The sequence below is a fragment of the Chrysochloris asiatica genome, unplaced genomic scaffold, assembly GCF_000296735.1.
Source record: "Chrysochloris asiatica unplaced genomic scaffold, ChrAsi1.0 scaffold00194, whole genome shotgun sequence".
In the NCBI taxonomy this organism is placed as follows: domain Eukaryota; kingdom Metazoa; phylum Chordata; class Mammalia; order Afrosoricida; family Chrysochloridae; genus Chrysochloris; species Chrysochloris asiatica.
In genome coordinates, this window is record NW_006408712.1 from 3250505 (window position 1) to 3273420 (window position 22916).

At 38.7% G+C, this 22916-nt stretch overlaps 1 protein-coding gene across 3 annotated transcripts in view; it reads left to right on the top strand.

The window, feature by feature from the left end:
* The window catches only part of FRMD6 (FERM domain containing 6), a 224288-nt gene that overhangs the window by 135734 nt on the left and 65638 nt on the right, over window positions 1-22916 (top strand). For all 3 annotated transcript variants that reach the window (XM_006872353.1, XM_006872351.1, XM_006872352.1), the window contains exon 2: window positions 22598-22842. In XM_006872353.1, coding sequence (XP_006872415.1) covers window positions 22744-22842 — 99 coding nt within the window. In that variant the 5' untranslated portion in view covers window positions 22598-22743. The remainder of the gene's footprint in view (window positions 1-22597; window positions 22843-22916) is intronic.

Sequence of the window (22916 nt, forward strand, 5' to 3'; positions counted from 1 at the left end):
TTGGTTGTGGACCCAAGCAAAATGAAGTTTTTGACAACTTGTGTCTTTATTGATCATGATATTATTTCTTGGTCCAGTTGTGAGGATTATTATTTTCTTTACACTGAGGTGTAATGTAATCTCTTCTAGAATGACTAGAGCCTTTTGTAAGAGTAGTGCTGGCCAGAGGTAGGGTGGTTTCTGTTTCTGTTTGTTTGTTTGACAGATTTGGTGTGGTTTTGTTAACTCTAACAATCTAGGTTGAAGTATGGTTTCATCCTTTATGGAGGATTAATCTTGTTGGTATAGCGTAAGGTGTAGTTCTGGTTTCCTTCCTCTACACCCTTTAAAAAACAGACTTGAGCTCTTCTTCTTTCTGCCCACTCTCTCTTCTCTCTCTCTCTTTTCTCTTCTCTTCTGCCTCCTGCCTTCTCTCTCCGGCAAGAGGTCACCTTCCTCTTCCTCACCCTGAATAAAAGTCTCTAGATGGGCAAAAAAAAAAAAAAGACTTGAAGTCTTTCTCTTAGTATAATTGGATGATTAAGAAGGAATGCTTTCTTTTCGCATTATGATGGGGGAAGGAAAAAAATCAGTGACCAGGTAGATCAAATTCAGGTGACTTGACTGTATTTTCCAGTGACCATTATCGGATTTTGTTGACTTTACACTCCAGAGAGCCTAGAGGCTCACTGTTGAGTAGATTTTATTTCTATTATCTTAAAAATATGTGGGTAATAATTGAGGTGACCTTGGTTTGTGTCTATTTCAGAATGAAGAGTTACAAAAATAAGATATGTATATGGCAAATAGAACATTATTACATTTGAATGTGAGATTCCACATTTGGTGGAAATGGAAAACTCATGGTAGTTATCTTCCAGAAGTAAACTAAGTGGTTAAACAACAAATGAATAGTAGAAGGAGCCAGCTTCTAGAGAACAAATAGGGAATGCAGCCTTGTTCTCAAGGACGGTTCCCTTCAGCCACCTAAGTCTTAGAGTTCTGATTCTCCAGAATAATGAAAGCTACTTCAGCTTCCTCAGAGCAGATAGGATAATGAGCCCCTGGAGGTGGGGGGACGGGTGGGGGAGGGAGTTAGCTAAAATTTGGACTATTGATCGCTTGTTACGATGACTTTGCTAGGATGTGTTGTTACTGTTGTGATAGTGGTGGTAAAGTCCTCAGGTTGACTCAAACAGAGACCTGTCTAGGGTTTCCGAGGGGTGGCCAACCTTGCAGTTCAAACCTACCTTGTGGTCCAGTGCATTATCCTGCAGTGCCACACCAAGACTCCTTATTAGGATTGTTGTTAAATGCTGTCAAGTTGGTTCTGACTCATAGTGACCCTGTATAGGTTTCCAGAAATCCTGGTGTGGCACTGTAGGTTAATGCACTGGGCTGCAAAGTTGGTTTGAACCACAAGGTCAGCAGTTCAAGCTTATCAGTCACTCTTTGGGAGCCCTATACAGGGTTTCTGTGGGTCGGCACTGACTTCATTGCACTTTAAAACAACATAGGGTTTACAAAGAGTGGATGGTGAGCTTGAACTGCCAACCTTGCAGTCTAGCATATCAATCCACAGCACTACACCAGTACTCCTTGTTAGGATATAAATGTCTTTTAATGTGTTGGAAGTCAAACACTTACATAGTAATAAAAATGGCAAATATTTTGTGAAGCTGTAAAAAGAAGACATACATAAAACACTTTTTAATCATTTCTTATAAGTGCTTTTAAAACTATAAATGAGAGTTCTGAAATTTTGATTTTTTATTTTTAATGAATAAAATAATCATCGTTTTCTCTGACTTTTTAAATGGATGTTTTCAAATTTTTTATAAGCTTATATGATAATTATAAGGAGCTCTGGTAGCATTGTTGTTATTGTTGTCAGGTGCCATCAAGTCGGAACCGACTCATAGCGACCCCATGCACAGCAGAACGAAACAATGTCCGATCCTGAGCCAATCTCACTACCGCTGCCACACTTGATGCCATCAATGATGCCACCTGGCTGATCCATCTCATTGGGGGGTCTTCCTTTCTTTCTCTGAACCTCCATCTTACCCAACATGACATCCTTCTCTAGTGACTGCTCCTTCCTGACAATATGTCCAAAAAAAGACTGCCTACATTTAGCAGAGAAACACAACCACTGGTAGCGTAGTGGTTATATATCGGGCTGTGAACCGCAAGGTCAGCAGTTTGAAACTACCAGCTGTTCCGCTGGAGAACTAGGAGGCTTTCTGCTCCAGTAAAGATTTACAGCCTCGGAAACCCTGTGCAGGATCTCTGTGAGTCGGAACTGACTCCACGGCATATAACAACAACATGGCAATTGTGTTTCTAACTAATTGATAGCATAAAGCCTCCCCAGACCCATGTAATCAAATGAATTCGGACTCATAGCAGCCCTGTAGGACAGAGGGAGCTGTCCTATAAGAATTTCCAAGACTAATATTTATGAAAGTAGACTACCAAAATCTTTCTCCCAAGGAGTAACTGGTGAGTTTGATCTGCCAACATTTTGGTTTGCAGCTAAGCACTTTAACCACTGTATTACCAGGTCTTTTTCAAAATACCAAAAGGATGTTAAATAAGGACTCTTACAATGATAATAAAGTCTTGTAGAATAGCCAGTAGAATCTTGTACTTTGAAGTGTGTTTGATCTGTAAAAAGTGATTTGACCCATGAGTCACAGTTTGCCCCACACTGCATGTTTGTAATATGCAGGGGCTTCAAAAAGTTTATGGAAGAATGGAATTAAAATATAATGTAATTTTTCCACTAACTTTTAAAAGCTCCTGTATATCTACAGTGTGTGTAGATACTGCTCAGATGTGTATCCAGTGAGAAAATAGTCTCAACCCCATAATTTATGTGTATGGTAGTGGTGGCTGTGTGCCATGGCATCAGTTCTGACTCATAGTGGCCCTGTAAAGGATTTTCGAGGCTGTAAGTCTTGACTGGAGCAGGAAGCCTCATCTTCCTTCTGAGAAGTTACTAGTAGATTTGAATTGCTAATGTTGCAGTTAGCTGGTAAACTCCATCATCCACTAAACTACCAGGACTCCTTAATTATGTGTTGTTGTTATTAAGTACTGTCAAGTCAGTTCTGACTCATAGCGATCTTGTATAGGGTTTTCAAGAAGCAACTGATGGGTTTGAACTTCCTGCCTTGTGGTTCACAGTCCAGTGCTGACCCATGCCAGCAACCCAGATTTGTGTGTATAAGTATAAAATTAGATTCCTAGCATCTCAGATCATTTGTCTGGTTCATAAAGTTCTTTACACACAAATCTACAGTAATACGAGCTTTATATTAGCATTGGGTTATATTTAATTTAGTAAATAATTTTAGTGTGTTTCTTATCTGTTTAAATATGTAAAACATAAACTCTTTGAAAAGACACTAGATTAAATTTGTTTCACCCTTGGGAACTTTTGAATAGAACTGAAAGAAAAATCCTAGAAGGAAAAAGTATACCTGGGGCCTGAAACACAAACGCTTATTATCTTACCCAGGCCATGCATTCTCCCAAAGTGTCAATTGTAGGACAAACACTGAACCCCAAGGCTGATTACAACCCCAAGGTCACCTTGAACTGCAGCTGCACCTTGAAAACCCTATACAGGGTTGCTATGGGTCAAACTGACATGATCGCACTTAATAACAACAACAAACTTACCTTGGACTGTTGCTATTAGGTGCCTTCGAGTCAGTTACGACTCATAGCAATCCTGTGCACAACGAAATGAAACACTACCTGGTCCCGCACCATCCTTACAATTATTATTACACTTGAGCTCCTTGCTGCTGCCACTGTGCCAGTTCATCTCATGGGGTGTCTTCCTTTTCTTTACTGATCCTCCACTTTACCAACGATGATGTCCTTCTCCAGGGACTGCCCCCTCCTGTTAGTATGTCCGAAGTATGAGAGATGAAGTCTGGCCATCCTGGCTTCTAAGGAGCATTCTGGCTGTACTTTCTCTAACATAGACATTTCATGGTACTTTTAATATTCCTATCCAACACCATGATTTAAATGCATCAGTTCTTCGAAGGCCTTTCTGATTCATCTAGTCCTAACTTGAAGTAGATCATTTTAAGATTTAATACAAGGGTGGGGAATCTTTTTTTGCCAAAATTTATAATATCATTCACGGGCCGTACAAAATTATCAACTTGAAAAGTAGCCTGCTGTAATTGGTCAAACATTTGATTAACTCAACCCTAATGTGATGGCTGAAGGAGCTCTGGTAGCGTAGTGGTTACGAATCGGGCTGCGAACCTTAAGGTCAGCGGTTCGAAACTACCAGCTGTTCCATGGGAGAAAGATGAGGCTTTCTGCTCCCATAAAGATTTACACCCTCAGAAACCCTGTACAGGGTCGCTATGGGTCAGAACCGACTCGACGGCACTTAACAACAACAACAACAATGTGATGGCTGAAACTGCAGTTGCCTTGACAGGGCCAGACCAAATACGGCCTACAGACCAGATGTTCCCTACCCCTGATTTAATAACAGTGGTAACGTTTTCATTTGCTTGTACTCTGTTCCATTTCTTCCATTTAGTAGTAGGTAAAAAATTGGAAATTGATACAGACACATGTCATTAAATTTTTAAATTCCTACAAGAATACATTAAAACTTTAGAAACTCATGTCTTAGGCTTTTTTCATTTCTAAGGCAATGGAACTAATCAGATAGTTGTTGCTAGTTGCTATTTAGTCGATTTTTGATTCATGGCAACCCCGTGTGTGAAACATAGAACTGCTCCATAGGATTTTCAAGGCTTGTTCAGAAGCAGATTGCCAGGTCTATTTATCAAGGTGCCTCTGGTTGGATTGGAACCATCAGCCATTCAACTAGTATTCAAGTAATTAACCATTTGCGCCATCCAAGGACTCCAGTCTTGTTATAGGTGAAATAATATATGATAAGGATTTTAGTATGTTAGTAGTTAACTTTTTGCATAGTTTCCTCAGTGGGCTCACTTTATGTTAACTGTGGTGGTTATGTGCCGTGGAATGGGTTCCAACTCATTGCGACCCTGCATAGAGTTTCTGAGGCTGTAAATCTTTACGGGAGCAGAAAGCCTCATCTTTCTCCCATGGAACTACTGGAAGTTTTGAACTGCTGACCTGGCGGTTCACAGCCCAACTTGTAACTGCTACGCTACCAGAGCTCCTTAGCAGGAAATTATTTTGGGATTTCATATTTGGCTTGCTTGTGTATCTTTACAAATTTTAATCACCATTCTTTGGTTATTCACACCATTTCCAATATCAATCATAATGACTTTTTCAAATTGTGAAATAAGCATGTAGCTATATATCTATGTATATGTTAAACAGTAATAGTAACAAAAAAGCACAATTTTATCCACTACTAATTCCAATCCAACAGCTGCTCCTTGGGAGAAAAAGATGAGGCTTTCCACTTGCGTAAAGATTTATGGGCTTGGAAACTCTACACAGGGTTTCTGTGAGTTGGAACCTACTCGATGGTATACAACCACCATCACCATCAAACTTAAGAAAAAGAACATTGCTCTGGTACCTATGAGCCCCCTGCCCCTTCTGTGACCTCCTTCATCCATCCCCTAGGGAAACAACCATTATAATTTTAAGGTTAATCATTCCTTTGCCTTTCTTTATTGTTTTACCACATATATCTTGTTTATGTGTGTGCTTCATGGGTTAGTTTTGGCTGTTTTGCAACATTCTGTTTGAAGAAGTAGAATCATATTGAAGATTTTCCTCAGTCATTTGCTATTTTTGTTCAACACTGCTTTTGAGATCCATCCTTAACTGTGGTTCATTCACTTTCACTGCTGAAGTGTTTTAATGTGCTGTATTTTATTTATTCTACTGCCAGTGAACATTTGTGTTTCTAACTGCATATCCTTGATTGGTGTTATTGTTATGAGCTATTTAATGACACAGAGAATCTTTTTTGCCATGTTACAAGAGAGTCATCAAATGTTTAATTGAATCTTTCTTAAAGACATTATATTCTCTTTGGAAAAAGGTATTTCAGGGGAAAAATAAGTCAAGTTAATTCTTTGTATTGCTACCAGATAATGAGAATTTCACAGCAAAATTATTATCAAGAAAACTGCAGTTCCTATGTCAGAAGGATTTGAGTGTAAGTTCCATGAATGAAAGAATCAAAGATTTCATTGTGGAAATTAGAAGCAGATGCCTCTAAGTTGAATTTTTCCCTTAGAACAGCACTTTTTGTTGGCGATGTCATGCTAGAAATTCATCTTGGTTGAAAGGAATTTTTGTGTTTGCTTGCTAAACCTGATATGACTTTTGAATACAGATGGCTGTGAAGAAAGAAGAAAAAAGTTTCTCTAGTTTAAAATTATTGAATTTTACCTTTGTTTTTAGTGGTGATTGCCTATCCAGTCACCCTCTTGATACCCAACTTCTCAAGGGTACCCAAGTTTTTGTTTTGGTGCCTGTGAGTATCAGGGGAACCCTAGATGATGTAAACTAGTCTGACTATTCCATGTTCCTGACCAGCCACAAGTTCCTAAGACATCCATCCAAATAGGGTGGTGAGTATCAGTATTCTTGTTTGGCTGCACAGTCTGGTTATTTGGCCAGTCTGAGGAAGGCTAACTTTCAGATGGAGCTGATTCCAAAGTGCCATGAACTACCACATCAAACAACCCTCTTAGCCAACCCATCCTACTTTCAGACTTCAAGTTATTTTAATCTCAAAAATTTCCCTTATGCCATTTAACTAATTCTTGTTAATGACCCCTAGGAGCAGTCGATTAAGCACTAAGCTACTAACCATAAGATGTCAGTTCAAGCCCACCAGTCACTCTAAAGGAGAAGGATGAGGCTGTCTGCATCCAGAATGTTTGAAGTCTAAAAAACTCTTAAGGAGCTTTGTCCTACTTGGTTGCTGAGAGTTGGAATCAACACCGTGACACAGGGGAGTTTGTGATTGGTTGAGTTAAGAAAACAAAACACTGGAAAAATAGTCCACTATATATAACATACTATGTACTGTCCCAATGAATCTTGTCAGAAAAGATACCTCTCAAAGGGGCTGAAGGAAATGCTGAGTAACACCCATCATCTAATTTCTCATTTAACTGGACTCTCACTTTTCATCAGCACAACACAGACTGTTTGCTGAGCCCAGGTGTTACTTACTGTTTGTTTTGCTACAACTTGCAAGCACTTCTTTCCCTCCCTGAGATCTTTCCTGAGTGCTGCAGTCTCAATTCTTAAACTTTGTCAAATCCCACCTATATTTTACCACACACTTTAACATTTAACTTACCATATACGTGTACAATTTCTTATTGTTTCTACTGTGTTAATGTTGAATCACAAAGGATCAGAATTTAGAAATGATGTGAGAGATAAAGAAGATGGACTCAGAGCCTCAAATACCAGTTGACTTGAGTAACAGTACTCATGATCTTTTTCTTTTTTTACTGCTTCTTAGATTTATGGGCTTTCTTAATTCTGGCCTGTTTTAGTGTAAAAACATATAGTTGGGAGAGTAATTTTGGCCTGTAGTGGTTATTGGTATTTGGAAGAAAATACTCAATAAATGGTTCTTTTATTACCGATGTTATTTTTGAAATACTAGAATTTATTAATCCATTCCTGTTGTTGGACTATATAGATTTTTCCAACTAGTTTTACTCTAATGGATAACTATTTCTGTGGGGTCATCAGAGGTGTGGTATGCTTGGGTTGAATTATTTCTTGTACATTCCCCTAGAGTTTGATTGTTTAAACATCCTCATGGCTGTGACTACAGAGAAAGCCAAGTTGGTTGTTGTTGCTATTGTTGTTAAGTGCCGTCAAGTCAATTCCAACCCATAGTGACCCTCTATAGGATTTCCAAGGAGCCAGCTGGTGAGCTTGAACCGCCGACCTTGCCATTCAAAGCAATTGTGCAGTCCAGTGTATTAACCCAAAATGCCACACCAAGACTCCGTATATTGGTTGTTGTTGTTAAGTACCGTGGAGTCAGCTCCGACTCATAGTGACCCTGCATAGGGTTTCCAAGGCTGTAAATCTTTATGGGAGCAGAACGCCTCATCTTTCTCCTGCGGAACCACTGGTAGTTTCGAACTTCTGACCTTGAGGTTGGCAGCCCGACTCATAACTACTGTGCTACCAGAGTGTATTAATTTATAATTCTAACCATACTGATTTCACTGACTTTTCTTCTTGACTAAACTTACCTTGCTCACATTCTTCCTTTTCTATAGTTAATGACTAGTCACACAATTTTATTCAGTAGAATTATTATGAGCATCACTTGGTCTTTTTGCATACCTAACTCCAAGATGTAGTAGATCTCATTAGTTAAGTACAGAAATAGAATAATCCATAGAGTCCTGGTGTGGTGCTGTAGGATAAGCACTGAACTTCTGACCACAAGATTAGTGGTTCAAACCCACCAGCCAGCCCCTGGATAACCTATACACACAGGGTCACTATGGGTCAGGACTGACTCGATGACATTTAACAACATTAGCTCCCAACAGGAGGAAAACACTGTTTATTAAGAACTCAATATATTATTCATGACAGAATAAATAGATTATGACTATCACATATTACCAAATATAAAGTAATTCTTCCACTTGCTTTATGATACAAAGCCAGTAATGTTCTGTGGTAATAAATAGCACATGCTATGTGTCTGCCACTGTTCTTAGTTATTCACAGTTCATTAACCCATTTAATAATCTTCACAGCAGTCTCATTTCAGGAGTGAGACAAATGGACACAAAGGGTCTCAAGGATGCCCCGGTTGTGTCAGAGCAGGGGTTCAAACTCTGACATTGTAAGATCTTAGGCAGCACAATATACTGTGTGCTGCTACGGTCCCTCTTTCCAACATTGGTTCAGTAGCAATCGTGCATTTCAAGTGACATGCACAGCCATTAATTTATGTATACTGTTGCTGTTCAGTGTTGTCAAGTCAGTTCTGATTCATAGTGACCCTGTGTAGTGTTTCCAAGGAGTAGCTGGTGGGATTTGAACCACAAATCTTGTGGTTAGCAGTCCAATTCTCATCCTACAGCTCCACACAAGAACTCCATAACTGTGTACCAATACTGTTATATTCTGGTTACAATCCATATTAAATTACATTTGGTAATTAATGTAGTGATTTTCCCCTCTCAAAATTTACAAAACTAGACATCCCCCCCCCCCCAAATTAAAGCTGCTTTTACTATCATTGCTGTCACTGTCTGGAGAAGGACATCATGCTTGGCAAAGTAGAGCATCAGCAAAAAAGAGGAAGACTTCCAACAAGATTGTGAGATTGTGGCTTCTTGAATTTTTTGATAAGGTTTTTGTGTCCAATATCTTCTTAATTCTCACCAAATGGATGGGTGGGACCATGCAAATAAGGTAGACAGGACTCTAAAGTTGGGATTGGTTAGTTGTGCCATCCAGCTAGGCTTAAGAGGAGGCATTTCAGAAGCAGGAACAAATGATCCCAGGACCATCAAGAAGGAAGAGCATGAGCAGAGCTTGAGAATCCCTACCTATAAAATCAATGACAGCAGAGGCAATAGCAAAGACAGTGGCATGGACAGACAGAGCAACTGTGGGCTTTAGGCACCTGATCTCTAAGTGAAGTTGAGTGCCTACCAACTGGCGACTGCCTAGCAGAATGTGCCCTTTGGGCATTCACAGACTAGCTAAAAGAGCTTTGTAATACTTGAACAGGGAAGAGGCCAAGGGGCCACAAGGTTGAGAAACTGAAGACAAGAGTGAGGCATGTCTGCAGTATGGCTGACAAGAGGCATTCTTGATTGGAAAGCTCCTGCATCCTGACGGTTTTGATCCTGAACTGTACCCTGTTCACTTCTCTAATAAATACCACAGTCATGAACTATTGTTATGAGTTTTGTGTGGCAGTTGCAATGGATTATCAAACCCAGATGTGAAGCGGAGTACTGTGGGAAAGAAACTTGGTGTCAGAATAAGGTAAAGAAGGTTGTAGTGTGGAGGCACGACTGACCTTTGCTTCATAGGAATTGGCCTTGAGCTGATTTTGAGTTTGCATCTCTTTCTACATTGTAAACCCAAAGGAAATTATACATGGCCTCAACATGATTTTTGCGAAGATGGATGTACACAGTGACAGCAACAATGGTCTCAAACATAGCAACAGTTGTGAGGATGGAGCAGGATTGGACAGTGTTTCATTTTTTTGTGCATGAGGTCACTATGAGTTGAAACTAACTCGGAAGCACCTAACACCAACACCCCATAACTTGCCAATTCTCAAATTATATATCAACTACATTTTCCAGTTATGTTGGTTGCAGCGAAAGCGTTTTTCCCTAGCTACTGTGATTTATCACAACTGGACAACACAGTAAAAGCACATTCAGCTTTTTTATGTAAAAATATATTGCAGTCTTTAATAAGACAGGACTAGTCATGCACCAATTAGTATTCAAGATAAGGTATGGTCCTTTGTTACTGAAAATTACTGTTATGAATCAGTTGCTCAATACGCTTTGTTTGCCTTAAGTGAATGTATCCATTATTCCCATAAATTGTTTGCTGTGGTGTTCTTAGAGCACGGTGCTGTCTGAACAGCAACCTAACCCCTTAACACTTTTCAGTTACTCAGATTCAGTTACTTGGATTCTACCCACCTTCTAAATATTACCTGTTTTTGATAAATATTCATTGGTGATAGTCTCCTTTATCTTAGAATGTAGAGACTCTTTAAAATGCAGAGCAGTTTTTTTTTTTTTTTTCAAATAAATATCTGTGTGTGGATGCATGAATAAATGAATGAACCAACCAATCAGGACTCAATCTGTTTCTTATTTGGATGACTGTAGTAAAGAGAATTTAGTTCAGTTGCAAGTAGAATTAGCTTAAGAGAAAAGACAGTTTGTTGGCTCATATTCTTCTAGATAATAGCATTCGTATAACAAATTTTATGGAGAAATTCTGGCTTTGCTTGGGTTATATGTTCACCCTTTTGACCAAATGCTGTGGTTGAAGAATGTGATACCATGTCTGGGCCAGCCCTGGATCTTATCTTTACCCTGTGGGAGTGTGCAGAGCACATGTAATTAATAGTGTCACTGGAGACATGGGAGAAGGACACTCTCCAATGGAAATATCGTGGCAAGCAGATTAAAACAAATATCCTCTATATTCCTTCCTTAGGTCAACCAGTGCACATTTTTGTCTATGCAATCACATACCCTTTCATTTTTTACAAACACAGACTTTCAAAGGTGTCCCCAGCTATCTTATTGCAACTGTCCCACTTACAACCTAGAGTACACTTCACTTTTCCACCCAAAGGTCATTAGTGTTAGTTACTGTTGACTCATAGGGAACCTGTGTACAACAGAATGAACTACTGCCTGGTCTTGCTCCACCCTAACGATTGTGGCTATATTTAAGCTCTCTGTCGCAACCACTGTGTCAACCCATTTCACTGAGTGTCTTCTAATTCTTCACTGACTCTCTACCAAATATGATGTCCTTTTCCAGGGACTGATACCTCTTGGTAACGTGTTCAGAAAATGAGAGACGAAGTCTCACCATCATTATTTATAAGGAGCAATCTGGCTGTACTTCCGCCAAAACAGATTTGTTTGTTCCTCAGTCCATAGTATAGTGACTATTCTTTACCAACACTATAATTCAAAGGCATAACTTCTTGTCTAGTCATCCTTATTCACTGTCCAGCTTTCACACACATAAGAGGCAATTAAATACCATAACTTGGGTCAGGTGCATCTTAATACTCAAAGGGACATCTTTGCTCTTTAACACTTATAAGAGGTCTTTCGCAGCAGATTTGCTCAATGTAATATGTCACAGTGCTCCTTGGAAGCCAGGATGGCCAGACTTCGTCTCTCATACTTTGGACATAATTATCAGAAGAGACCAGTTCCTGGAGATGGGCTATCATGTTTGGAAAAGTGGAAAGTCACAGAACGAGATTCCCAAGGAGATGGATTGCACAGTGGCAGCATCAGTAGGCTCTGGCATAGCAATGGTTATGAGATTGGCCAGGACCAGGCTATGGTGTACATAGGGTCGATATGAGTTGGTACTGATTTGGTGGCACCTATCAGGAGCTCTGGTAGCAGAGTGGTTATGAATTGGGCTGCTAACCTCAAGGTAGGCAGTTCAAAACTACCAGCCGTTCCTCAGGAGAAAGATGAGGCTTTTTGCTCCTGTAAAGATTTACAGCCTCGGAAACCCTATACAGGTTTCCTATGAGTTGGAACCGACTCCACGGTACTTAACAACAACAATATCAACAGCAACAACAGCAATATGTCTTTTGCTTTCTTCTTCTTCTTTTTAAACTTTTTATTGTAAATTGAGTGAAAGTTTACAGAACAGATAATCAGGTTTCCATTCAACAAATTATATGTTTTGCTTAATTACATGGTTGCAATGCTCCCTCCATGTAGTAACAGTTAACAGCATTTACCTTTAATCACTTTAATTGTTGCATTCCTTCTTGGCTCCCCTCTCCTCTGCTAACCTCCCTCTTGTGTATATCGCCTGCCCTGTCACTTACATTAACATGTGTGTACTGTCTTTTGGTGGTGTTAAGTGTCATTGACTCGTAGTGACCCTGTATAGGGTTTCCGAGGAGCAGCTGGTGGGATTCAACTCTTGCGGTTTGCAGTACAGTGCTGATCCTACAACGCCGCACCAGAAGTCTGTCAACCCTGTAGTCCATGAATAATTTTCCCTCCCTGCCCCGTCCCATAACTATCAGAGTTTATTTCTTTTATGAAGAAAACCTTTTATTTTTACAATATTGCTTTCATACGTTTGTCTTTTTGTGATTGACTAATTTCACTTAGCATCCTGTTTCCAGGTTCAACCATGTTGTGTTTCACAGACTCATCCTTATTCTAAAATTTTTGTATTATTCCGTTGTGTGTATGTACTGAAGTCTGTTTTACCATTCTTCTGTTGATGGGCATTTAGACTGTCTCCATCTTTTAGATATGTCTCTTGTAGACAGCATATTGAAGGATCCTGTTTTCTTATTCACTCTGCTCTTTATGTCTCTTGACTGATACATTTAATCTATTTACATTCAATATAATTATCAATAGGTATGAATTGATTGTTGTGGTGTTTTTGTGGCAATGCTGGGTTCTTTGTTCCACATAATTTTCTATGCTGAGTCTTTTTTTCATTTTCATTTCTGTTGTGTTAATGTTTACTAAATCTTTCTGATATTCCCAGGTGGTTTTTTTGGTTTTGTTTTTTTGTTGTTTTTTTTTATGTACAAGTGTGTTATTTTTCTTTGAGGTTACCCGGTAACTTATTCATTTTTTTCCCAGCTTAAAACAAGTCTGTTTTATTTTTAATCTACTTGACTCCTTGCCATTTGTAACTTCTCTATCTACACTATTCCCTCTTTTTGCTTTGTAGTTGACTTCAATATGCATTGATGTCTCTGGTTCCCTATTTTCAGTTTGTAGGTATGTTTTACTTTAAATACTTCTATATCTGGATTTCTGGATGATGTTGTCATGTATGGTAATCTCAGGTTGTTCTGTGCTGTTGCTTATTCTCAGTGCAAAGAACACTCTTTAGCATTTTTTGTAAAGTTGATCTGGTCATTACAAATTCCTTTAATTTCTGTTTCTCAGCAATTGTCCTAATTTCACCATAATATTTGCAGTACAACTTTGTTGGTATTCGGCTCTTGGTTGGCAATTTTTCTCTTTCAGAGTTTTGTCTGTCATCCCATTGCCTTCTTGCCTGCATGTTTTCTGCTGAGAAATCAGAATTTATTCTTACTGATTCTCCTTTGTAACTTTGTAACTTATCCTTTTTCTCAGGGTGCTTTCAGGATTCTTTCCTTGTCTTTAACTTTGGAAAGTTTGATTATGATATGTGTTGGTGATTTTCTTTGGGGATCTGCCCTGTTTGAGGTTTGTTAAGCTTCGTGTTCATCTAGTTTTTCATGATGTTAGGCAAGTTTTCATCAAACAATTTTCTCTATGTCTCTTTCTGGTCTGGAATTCTGATTACCAATAAGTTGTTCTTTTTCATGGTGTCCCACGTAACTCTTAGGCTTTCTTCAGATTTTTTTTTTCATTCTTTTTTCTGATTATTTTTCTAGCATACAAGTATTGAGAGATTTATCTTAAAGCACACCAATTGAAGATTATATTGTTGCACATCTACTCCTTTGCCTTGTCAATGTATTGTCCATTTCTGAGATGTTAGTAATAATCATGTAAATTTCTAATTGTAGGTTTTGTATTTTTTCAGAATTTGCATTTATTTTGTCTGTTTGTTCTCGTTGTGTTTTCCTGAATTCTTCTAAAGTTCCTATTGTGTTATCCTTGCTTTCCTCGCTCTTCCTATCAATCCTTTGAAGGTCCCTATCGTTCTGGTGAATTCTTTTTCTGTTAGTAACATTATATTTCCTTTCTCAGAAACATTTTCTGGCTCTGCATCTTGGTCATTTGTTTGAGCCATTGTCTTTTGTTTCTTTGTGTGAGCTAAAATTATCTTTTGTCTCCAGGACATTGTAGGGTTGTCGTATCTGTGAAAACAAATAGTGCAGTAGTTGAACCCAAAGGGGAGAAATCTTTGGGGGACTCCTGCAATTCAAGGAACTCATGAGGTATTTGTGGAAGGGATGTGACAGCGGAGTTGCTGGCCCTAGTTGTAGTACCCATTGGCCTCAGTGTTGTCTATGTTCAGGGCACTCTATCTGGAAGTAGCTCTTGGCGGCCCTTGATGGAGCTGGTTTCAGTGACTGTTAGGATCACTGGGAAGCTAGGGGCAGTGTGACTGGTTAGATGCTAGTTCGATGGCTCTGTGGGTTTTGTAGGTCTGGAGCTGAGCCCACCTCAATCCAGGCACCAAAAATGACACACCAAAGTAGCACAGCTGGCCCCCACTTCAAACTGGCATGGCTCCCAACCCAACCATGTGGCTCCAACTCTCAGAGAATGGGGAGTGGATGAGGGTGGGAGTTGGCCACACTTCTGGTCACCAGGGAAGCATAGGAAAAAAGAAGAAATGGCACCTTTTCTATCAGCCATGCAAATCTTCTCTGCCAGGCCTGCCTCTGCTGCCAAAGCTACTCACAAGATGGTCAAGTCATGTCTGGCCCACTGTTTACCAGTCAGTCTTCCTCGCACCATCCCTGCTTGGTCTCTCCTCCCAACAAGCTCTCCATCCACTTGTCTGATCTTACTTCTGAAGTTCAAGGTGCCAGAATTTTCATCTGTGTCCGTTTTATTTTGTTTTGCTCATCTTTGTTATAGAGGGTTCAAGTAGTGCATCGTGTCCTTTGATTTGGTAACTGCTACTTCCCTGAGTGTTTGTTGTGAATCCAAGTAAAATGAAATCCTTGCCAACTTCAATCCTTTATTTATTGATCCAGTGACGAGAATTTTCATTTTCTTTAAATTGAGTTATAATCCATACTGAAGGTTATATATACTCTTTGCTTTTCATCAGCACATCCTTCAAATCATCTTCAGTTTCATTAAGGAAAGTTGTGTCGTGTGCATATTGCAGGTTGTTAAAAAGCCTCCCTTCAATCTTGATGCTGCATTCTTTTTCATATGGTCTAGCTTCTCGGATTATTTGCCCAGCATACAGAATGAGTAAGTATGGAACCCTGAAGAGCACCTTTAAAACCATTCATTCATTATCCCCTTGTTCTGATTGAATGACTGCCAGTTGGTCTTTGTACAGGTTCCACATGAGTATAATTAAATGTTCTGGAATTCCCATTTTTGCAATGTTATCCATAATTTGTTATGACCCACACAGTTGAATGCTTTGCGTAATCAATAAAAGACAGGTAACATCTTTCTGATATTCTCTGCTTTCATCCAAGCTCCAGCTAATTCAACAATGATATCCCTCATTCCATGTCCTCTTCTGAATGATACTTGAATTCCTTGCAGCCCCCTGTCTATGTACTGCTGCAACCCTTTTTGAATTATCTTCAACAAATTTCAATTGCATGTTATATGCAATGATAATTGATCAATAATTTCAGCTTTCCCTTGGCTCATCTTTCTTTGGAATGGGCACAAACATGGATCTCTTCTAGTAAATTAACCCGATACCTGTCTTCCAGATTTGTTGTTATAAATAAGTGAATGAATGTCTCCAGCATGCATCAGTTTGATGAAACTTCTCAATTAGTATTTCGTTATTTCCTGGCGTTTTATCTTTCATCAGTGCCTTCAGTGCAGTTGTGACTTTTCTCCTCTGTGCCTTCATTTCTTGGTTATATTCTCCCTAATGAAACGGTTGAATGTAGACGAGTTCTTTTTGGTACAGTGATACTGTGGATTCCTTCCATATTCTTTTGATACTTCCTTTGTCATTCAGTACTTTGCCCATAGAATCCTTCAATATTGAACTCAAGGCTTGAGTTTTTTCCTTATTACTTTTTGCTTGAGAAATGCTGATCGTGTTCTTCCCTTTTGGTTTTCTAATTCCAAGTCTTTGCACACTTCATTGTGATACTTTCCTCTGTCTTCATAAGCTGCCCTTTCAAATTTTCTGTGCAATTCTTTCACTTCTTCATTTCTTCCATTCAAAACTTCTTCCTCAATATGAGTTCATCAAAGGCCCATCCAGATTCAGAGAAAGGGAAAATAGATTTCTGCCTCTCACTGGGAAGTGTGGCAAAGAGTTTGTAGTTTTCTTTAATGTACTGCAAGTGTTTATGTGATACCTAGTAAGCAGCATGGGACACATAGTAAGCAAATAGTAAAAGTTTTTGTTGTATTGCTCTTGTTGAATCAATTACAACTCTTCCTGATCCTATGTGACACAGTACAACTGCCCCCTGGTGTTTCCTTGGCTGATCCTAGAAGTAGATCAGCAGGTTTTTTTTTCTTCTATGGAGTGGGGCTGATAGGTTCAAATTGCCCTTTTCATTAGCAGCTAAGTGATTAACTATTGAGCCCCCAGAGCTCCTAGTACTATTATTACCTTTTCTAAACAGTACATGAGCCTTTGCATTTACTGTTCTCGCTTCTTGGTAAGTAAGGTCTTCCCAGAGATAGATAGAGATGCATAGATGGGTAGATGGATGGATAGAAGGAAAGAAAGAGAGGGACAGAGAGAAGAAGAAAGAAGGAAGAAGGGAGGAAGCACAGGACAAGCACACACAGATACAGAAATATATACGTACATGCTTTATTGCCTCTCATTATTCAGGTCTCTACTCAGGTATCAACCCATCAGATATGCTCCCCTTGACTACCATAAAGAAAGTACCTTAGCTCCATCAACTCTTTTATCTATTGTTTATTTTCCTTCATAGTACATATCATCATCTAGGTTATACATTTGTTTATTGTCTGTTTCCATTAGAGCAGGGTATTTGTTTTGTTCGGTGTATTATTATCCTTAGCACCTACAACAAGACTTAGCACAAAGTAGGTGCTTCAGTGACTGTTTATTGAATGAATGTTTGTTGAATGAATGATTGAACACACAAACAGCAGACCTCATTTTATCAAAGGCATTCTGATATCACTTTTCAGATACAATTCCAAAATGGTATTAGCCACAGTATCCATACGTGTACGTATACTTAATTCTGTTATTGACTATATGTCTTCCCATGAGAGTGATCTGATAGTGATCCATCAGTTACTTTGGGAAGCAGAGATAATACCATCATCTTCACTTCACATATTCACTGCCTGGCATTGAGTACCTAGAACCCCATGACACATGTTCTGTGGTGGTTATGTTCTGTGGAGTCAGTTCCGACTCATGGCAACCCTGTATAGGGTTTCCAAGGCTGTAAATCTTTACAGGAACAGAAAGCCTCATATTTCTCCCACAGAACCAGTATACTACCAGAGCTCCTTATTCTAATGTTTTTGTATTCTGCCTTTCAGCCAGTAAATATTATACGTCTATGTGTAGATTGACACAGTGGTTACAACAATGAGCTCAAATATGACAGCGATTTTGAGGATGGTGCAGGACTGGACAGTGTTTCATTCTGTTGTACATAGGGTTCACTGTGAGTCAGAAGTAACTCAGTGGCTCCTGTGATATCAAAACAACAACGTTTGTAACTTGTACTTCAGAAATGTGTGATGATTACATTAGGAGATGTAAGGCTCTCTGAAATCAAGTTTTCCAAGATAATTGCTTGCCTTGTTTTGTTAAGTAATAATGACACCGGTTTGCTTATTAAAATATGCCTACATAATTATGCATTCTTTATAGTAATCTTATCCAATTATCTTTTCACTTTTTTAAAAGTAGCAGTTCCAAAATTGAGAATTCCCCTTTGCTTACGTCCAAATGATAACTATAGATGGCAGTACAAAATTTCTGGTGACCTAGTTTTTATTTTGTTTTTCAATACATTTTCCCGCATTTCAGAATAGTTTTAGATTTACAGAAAAGTTGCAAACACAGTACAGAGAGTTCCTGTATACCCTACATCCAGCTTCCCCTATGGTTAACATCTTACATGATTTTAGTACCTTTGTTACAACTAGTGGACCAGTATTGAAACATTATAATTAACTAAAGTTCATACTTTTATTTGCTGGTGACCCAGTTTTACAGCTATTTTCTCACAGTCTCTAAAAAGTTGCAGCTTTTCAGATTCTTAAAAGAAACTAAGTAACTTTGTAGATGGCAGGGATGATGAACGCAGTTAGTAGGATTGGATGATAGAATTCTTGCTTTCCATGTTTGATTCCCGGCCAGTGTACCTCATGCAAAGTTACCACCAATATGTTGGTGGAGGCTTGTGTGTTGGTATGTTGCTGAACAGGTTTCACTAGAGTTTTCAAACTAAGACTGCTAAGGAGAAAGTAAGTCCTGGTAATTTGAAAAAATCAGCCAAGAAAACATAATGGATCACAATGGTCTTTGTCTGCTGTACGTGGTTTTGCTGAGTTGAGGACTGACTGAATAGCAGCAAGCAACAGCAACAACTTTGTAACCAATAGGTCATCTCAGGAAGTAAGATACTTGTAGTAGTATGAGTTTAAAACTAGAGTAGGGGAATTTTATAGCTTGGAGCTTTTTGTACATTTAACATGGTATTCAAGTGTATCCGGTATTGAAAAGATGGCAGAGTGGAGTTTGATGACTATGTTAGCTGTTTTTGTGTTGCCTGGGAAATAGGATGCTACAACATGGCTTACCCGTCATAGATAGTCTTTCTATCCTCAAACAGAAAATAGCCATTCTGGTATAAGAAATGAGCCCTCCTGGGACTGAGATGGGATTTTAGCACATAGAATAAGTAGCCAAGGACTCAGAGACTAATTTTTACAGTTTATATAAATTCAACCTATTTCTTTTCCCTAGGACTGTCCAATTGAAGGTTAAGTTATATAATGGGACAGTGTACTAGAGATATGGTTATTTTGTTGTTTCAGTGATGCCTTTTAACCAGCTTTAATGCTGTCCTGGGTAAAGTAAAAACTTCATCCTTTTTCTCTTTTGGGGATTTTCTAATTTGGGATCCTCAAAGTAGAAAAAGAAGCAGTGGAGCCACACTGCTGCCTATCTATAGACTGCTTTTATTAAATTGCCCTCAGTGATCCTCCTCCAATCTCTTTTTTGGTACTGTATTATTTGAACCCAAAAATAAATAAAAATTGTACTGAAATCAAAACTTCAAATTATTTTAATGAACCTCTGGAAACATTCTAAACCGTAAGAGATATTGTTTCCTAGTTAATTTTTTTTAATTATAGAAAGTAGGTCATTAGAAATACCCCTTTAGTTGGTTTAATAAGAAATGGAAAAGTCTAGGACTAGCTCAATTTGAATTGCAGATTCAAATAAGAAGCACATAAGGATTTGAATTTAAATAAGATGCATGTAATCATAGCCTATAATTTCTTCTTGAACAAAATGTATATACCAAGAAGGAGGCCTCAGTGTTAGAGCCTGTCAATACATAGAGGAAAACATTTTCCCTGAGATACTGTGGTGCTTGCGTGTTGCTCTGCTGGAAGCTATGCTACCGGTCTTTCAAGTACCCATGGTGGACTGGTTTCAGCAGAGCCTCCAGACTAAGACAGACCAGGAAGGCAGGGTTTGGTGATGTACTTCCTTCCACAAGTTAGCCAGTGAAAGCCCTGTGGATCACAATAGACTAATGTCCCATGTGGTGCTAGAGATGGAGCCCCCTCGGTTGGAAAAGCCCTCTGAGCACACTGGCTGCCACAGTGGACTTGAGCCTGATTGTGAGCCACAGTGATTGTGAAGATGGTGTAGGAGCAGACACCATTTTGTTCTTTTGTGCAGAAGGTAGCCATGAATCAGCCGACTTGACAGCCAGCTAGCAATAATCTAATCTCTGACCAGGAAATATTTTTAGAACTGTTTTTCAAATGGTATAACTAAAAATACTATTTACAGGACTGTACTAGGTAGGCCTTGAATAAAGTAGTCTGTGCTCAAGTAAGTTTAGAAAATAGGTCATTAACTATAAGGTGTTTCCAGAGTTTCTAAGAGATGGTGTATATAGGGTACAGTGCTCTTTAAATTTATTCTGTCGAGCTCTGGTAGCGTAGTGGTTACGAATCGGGCTGTGAACCTTAAGGTCAGCAGTTCGAAACTATCAGCTGTTCGACAGAAGAAAGATGAGGCTTTCTGCTCCCGTAAAGATTTACAGCCTCAGAAACCCTATACAGGGTCGCTATAAGTCGGAACTGACTCCACGGCACATAATAACAACAACAACAACAACCTGGTAACATTTCTCAGGAGGAAATTGAATATGCAGATTTGATCTACTCTAGGAGTTTATACCTTTGAAAATGTTGAGGGTGTTTTTTCTCAGTTATTGTACTGATGTGATATGCAGATATGTTGCTTACCTCCAATTCTGTACCTTCACAGTATTTTTCCAAAGTGTGCTATCAAGTTGTTGTATCTAGCCCTTGAAGAAAACAGCAGCATTGGCTTTCACTGACCCTAGGAGATGACATGCTGGCTACAATCTAATGTGAAACTCTTGCTGTTGTCAGTTAAGAAAAACATAATACTCCTAAATAGCTTTTTTGGTCACCTTTCCAATAAGGAAGTACTGTATATATAAGATGGTTTGTAAGACTGGACTCCTGGTAGTGTGGCGCTATAGGGTCAGCACTAGACCGTAAGGTCAGTTTGAATTGAAGGGTTAGCAGTTCAAACTTACCAGCTGTTCCTCAGAAACCCTTTACAGGGTTGCTATGAGTTGGAACAAGCTCCATGGCACTTAACAGCAACAACAACATATATAAGACTACTTTTTGTTTGTATCCAGTTTTGAATATTTCCCTTGTGGGTGTTGTTTTATTTACAATTTTAAAAACAAACACTAGATATTTACTGTGTCATGTAAGAATATATTTCTCACATCTTCTTTCCAATAATGGATAGGAGATAGGTCAGGATTGCATCTCATTTACATTTTGATTTTTTGTGAGTATTGGTAATAGGTATTCTTTTAGAATTATGGTTATATTCTCTTCCTGATAAAACAGTTCCATATTCCTGGAAATCCTCTTTCATCCTAAAAATATAGCTGACAATACAAGAGCACAGGGACAATATAAATAATAGCTAATAGTAAGAGACTACTAGTCTTTACATATCTTGATTGAATTTTAACAATAACATGAAACCACTAATTAAAAGTAGAAAATAAAAAGTTTCTGCCAGGATTGAAAATTTAATTTGGATATTCTTGCCAATGCAATAAGACATAAAACAAAAATAAAAAGTTATGGTTATTTCAAAGTGGAGAAAAACTTTTCATTGTTTGCCAGTCAATTTATATACTTTGAAAACTTTAGAGAAGTAGAAAAATAAAACTACTATGTTTAATAAGTTGATTAGATATGGGAAGTATACACAGTTCTTTTATATACAAACATGGTTTGATGTATATATAGTCTTATGTCTGTTTTGTTTCTTTCTTTTTTTTTTTTTTTACCGTATTGACTGGTTGGTTAGGTATTAAATAGATTAAGATTGCATTGCCAGGTAAGAGAATCAGCAAAGACTAATGCAATGCAAGAGCCAAGACCTTTATTTGAGTTTGGTAGTAATGGAATTAAAAATAGAGGGAAAGCATATTTTGCTGCAAAGCAATTTTGTTAGTTCGTTTTCAGAGCTGTCATTATTTCCACTGGCGACTTTGTTTCTTTGGGCCCTGCTTTCCAAACTACTGCCTCTGAGTGTGTGAGTTACTCATTTGGCTTTAAGTTGAATTAGTGACTCTGAGTGGAGAGTCATAAAACAGTTGATGATGTATAAAATATAAAATTCACTGAGTTCTTACTTATTAAACTAGGCAACTCTAGCATTGGGTTGTTGTCAAGTGCCATTGAGTTAGTTCTGATTCATAGCAACCTTCTATTATAGGGTATCCAAAGAACGATTTGTGAGTTTGAACAGCCAACCTTGCAGATCAAACCAACCTTGGGGTCCAGTGTGTTATTCTGCAGCACCATACCAGGATATAGGCCCTGTGTGCTACAAGACCATTTGTATTGCTACGTTTCTCAGTGTGTCCCCACACCAGTCTCACTGCCTTCATTCATGGGCTTCCCTTTATGCTTCTTTATAGATATGAAATCTACACAGCCAAGCACCACAATGTTTCTCCTGTATGACATGTGATGAGGAGGAGAGTTTGGCTTCGGAGTGCTCGGAACCTGAGGCATTGCTGAGGACTTGGAGTCCAGCCCTGACCACCAGCAAGCCCACAACACCATGAACAAATTGAACTTTCATAACAACAGAGTCATGCAGGACCGCCGGAGTGTGTGTATTTTCCTTCCCAATGATGAATCTCTGAACATCATCATAAATGTGAGTAAATCCACCTGTGGGTTTTCTTAATTGCTGTTAAATCAGTTCTGACTCACTGGAACTACTCCATGGAG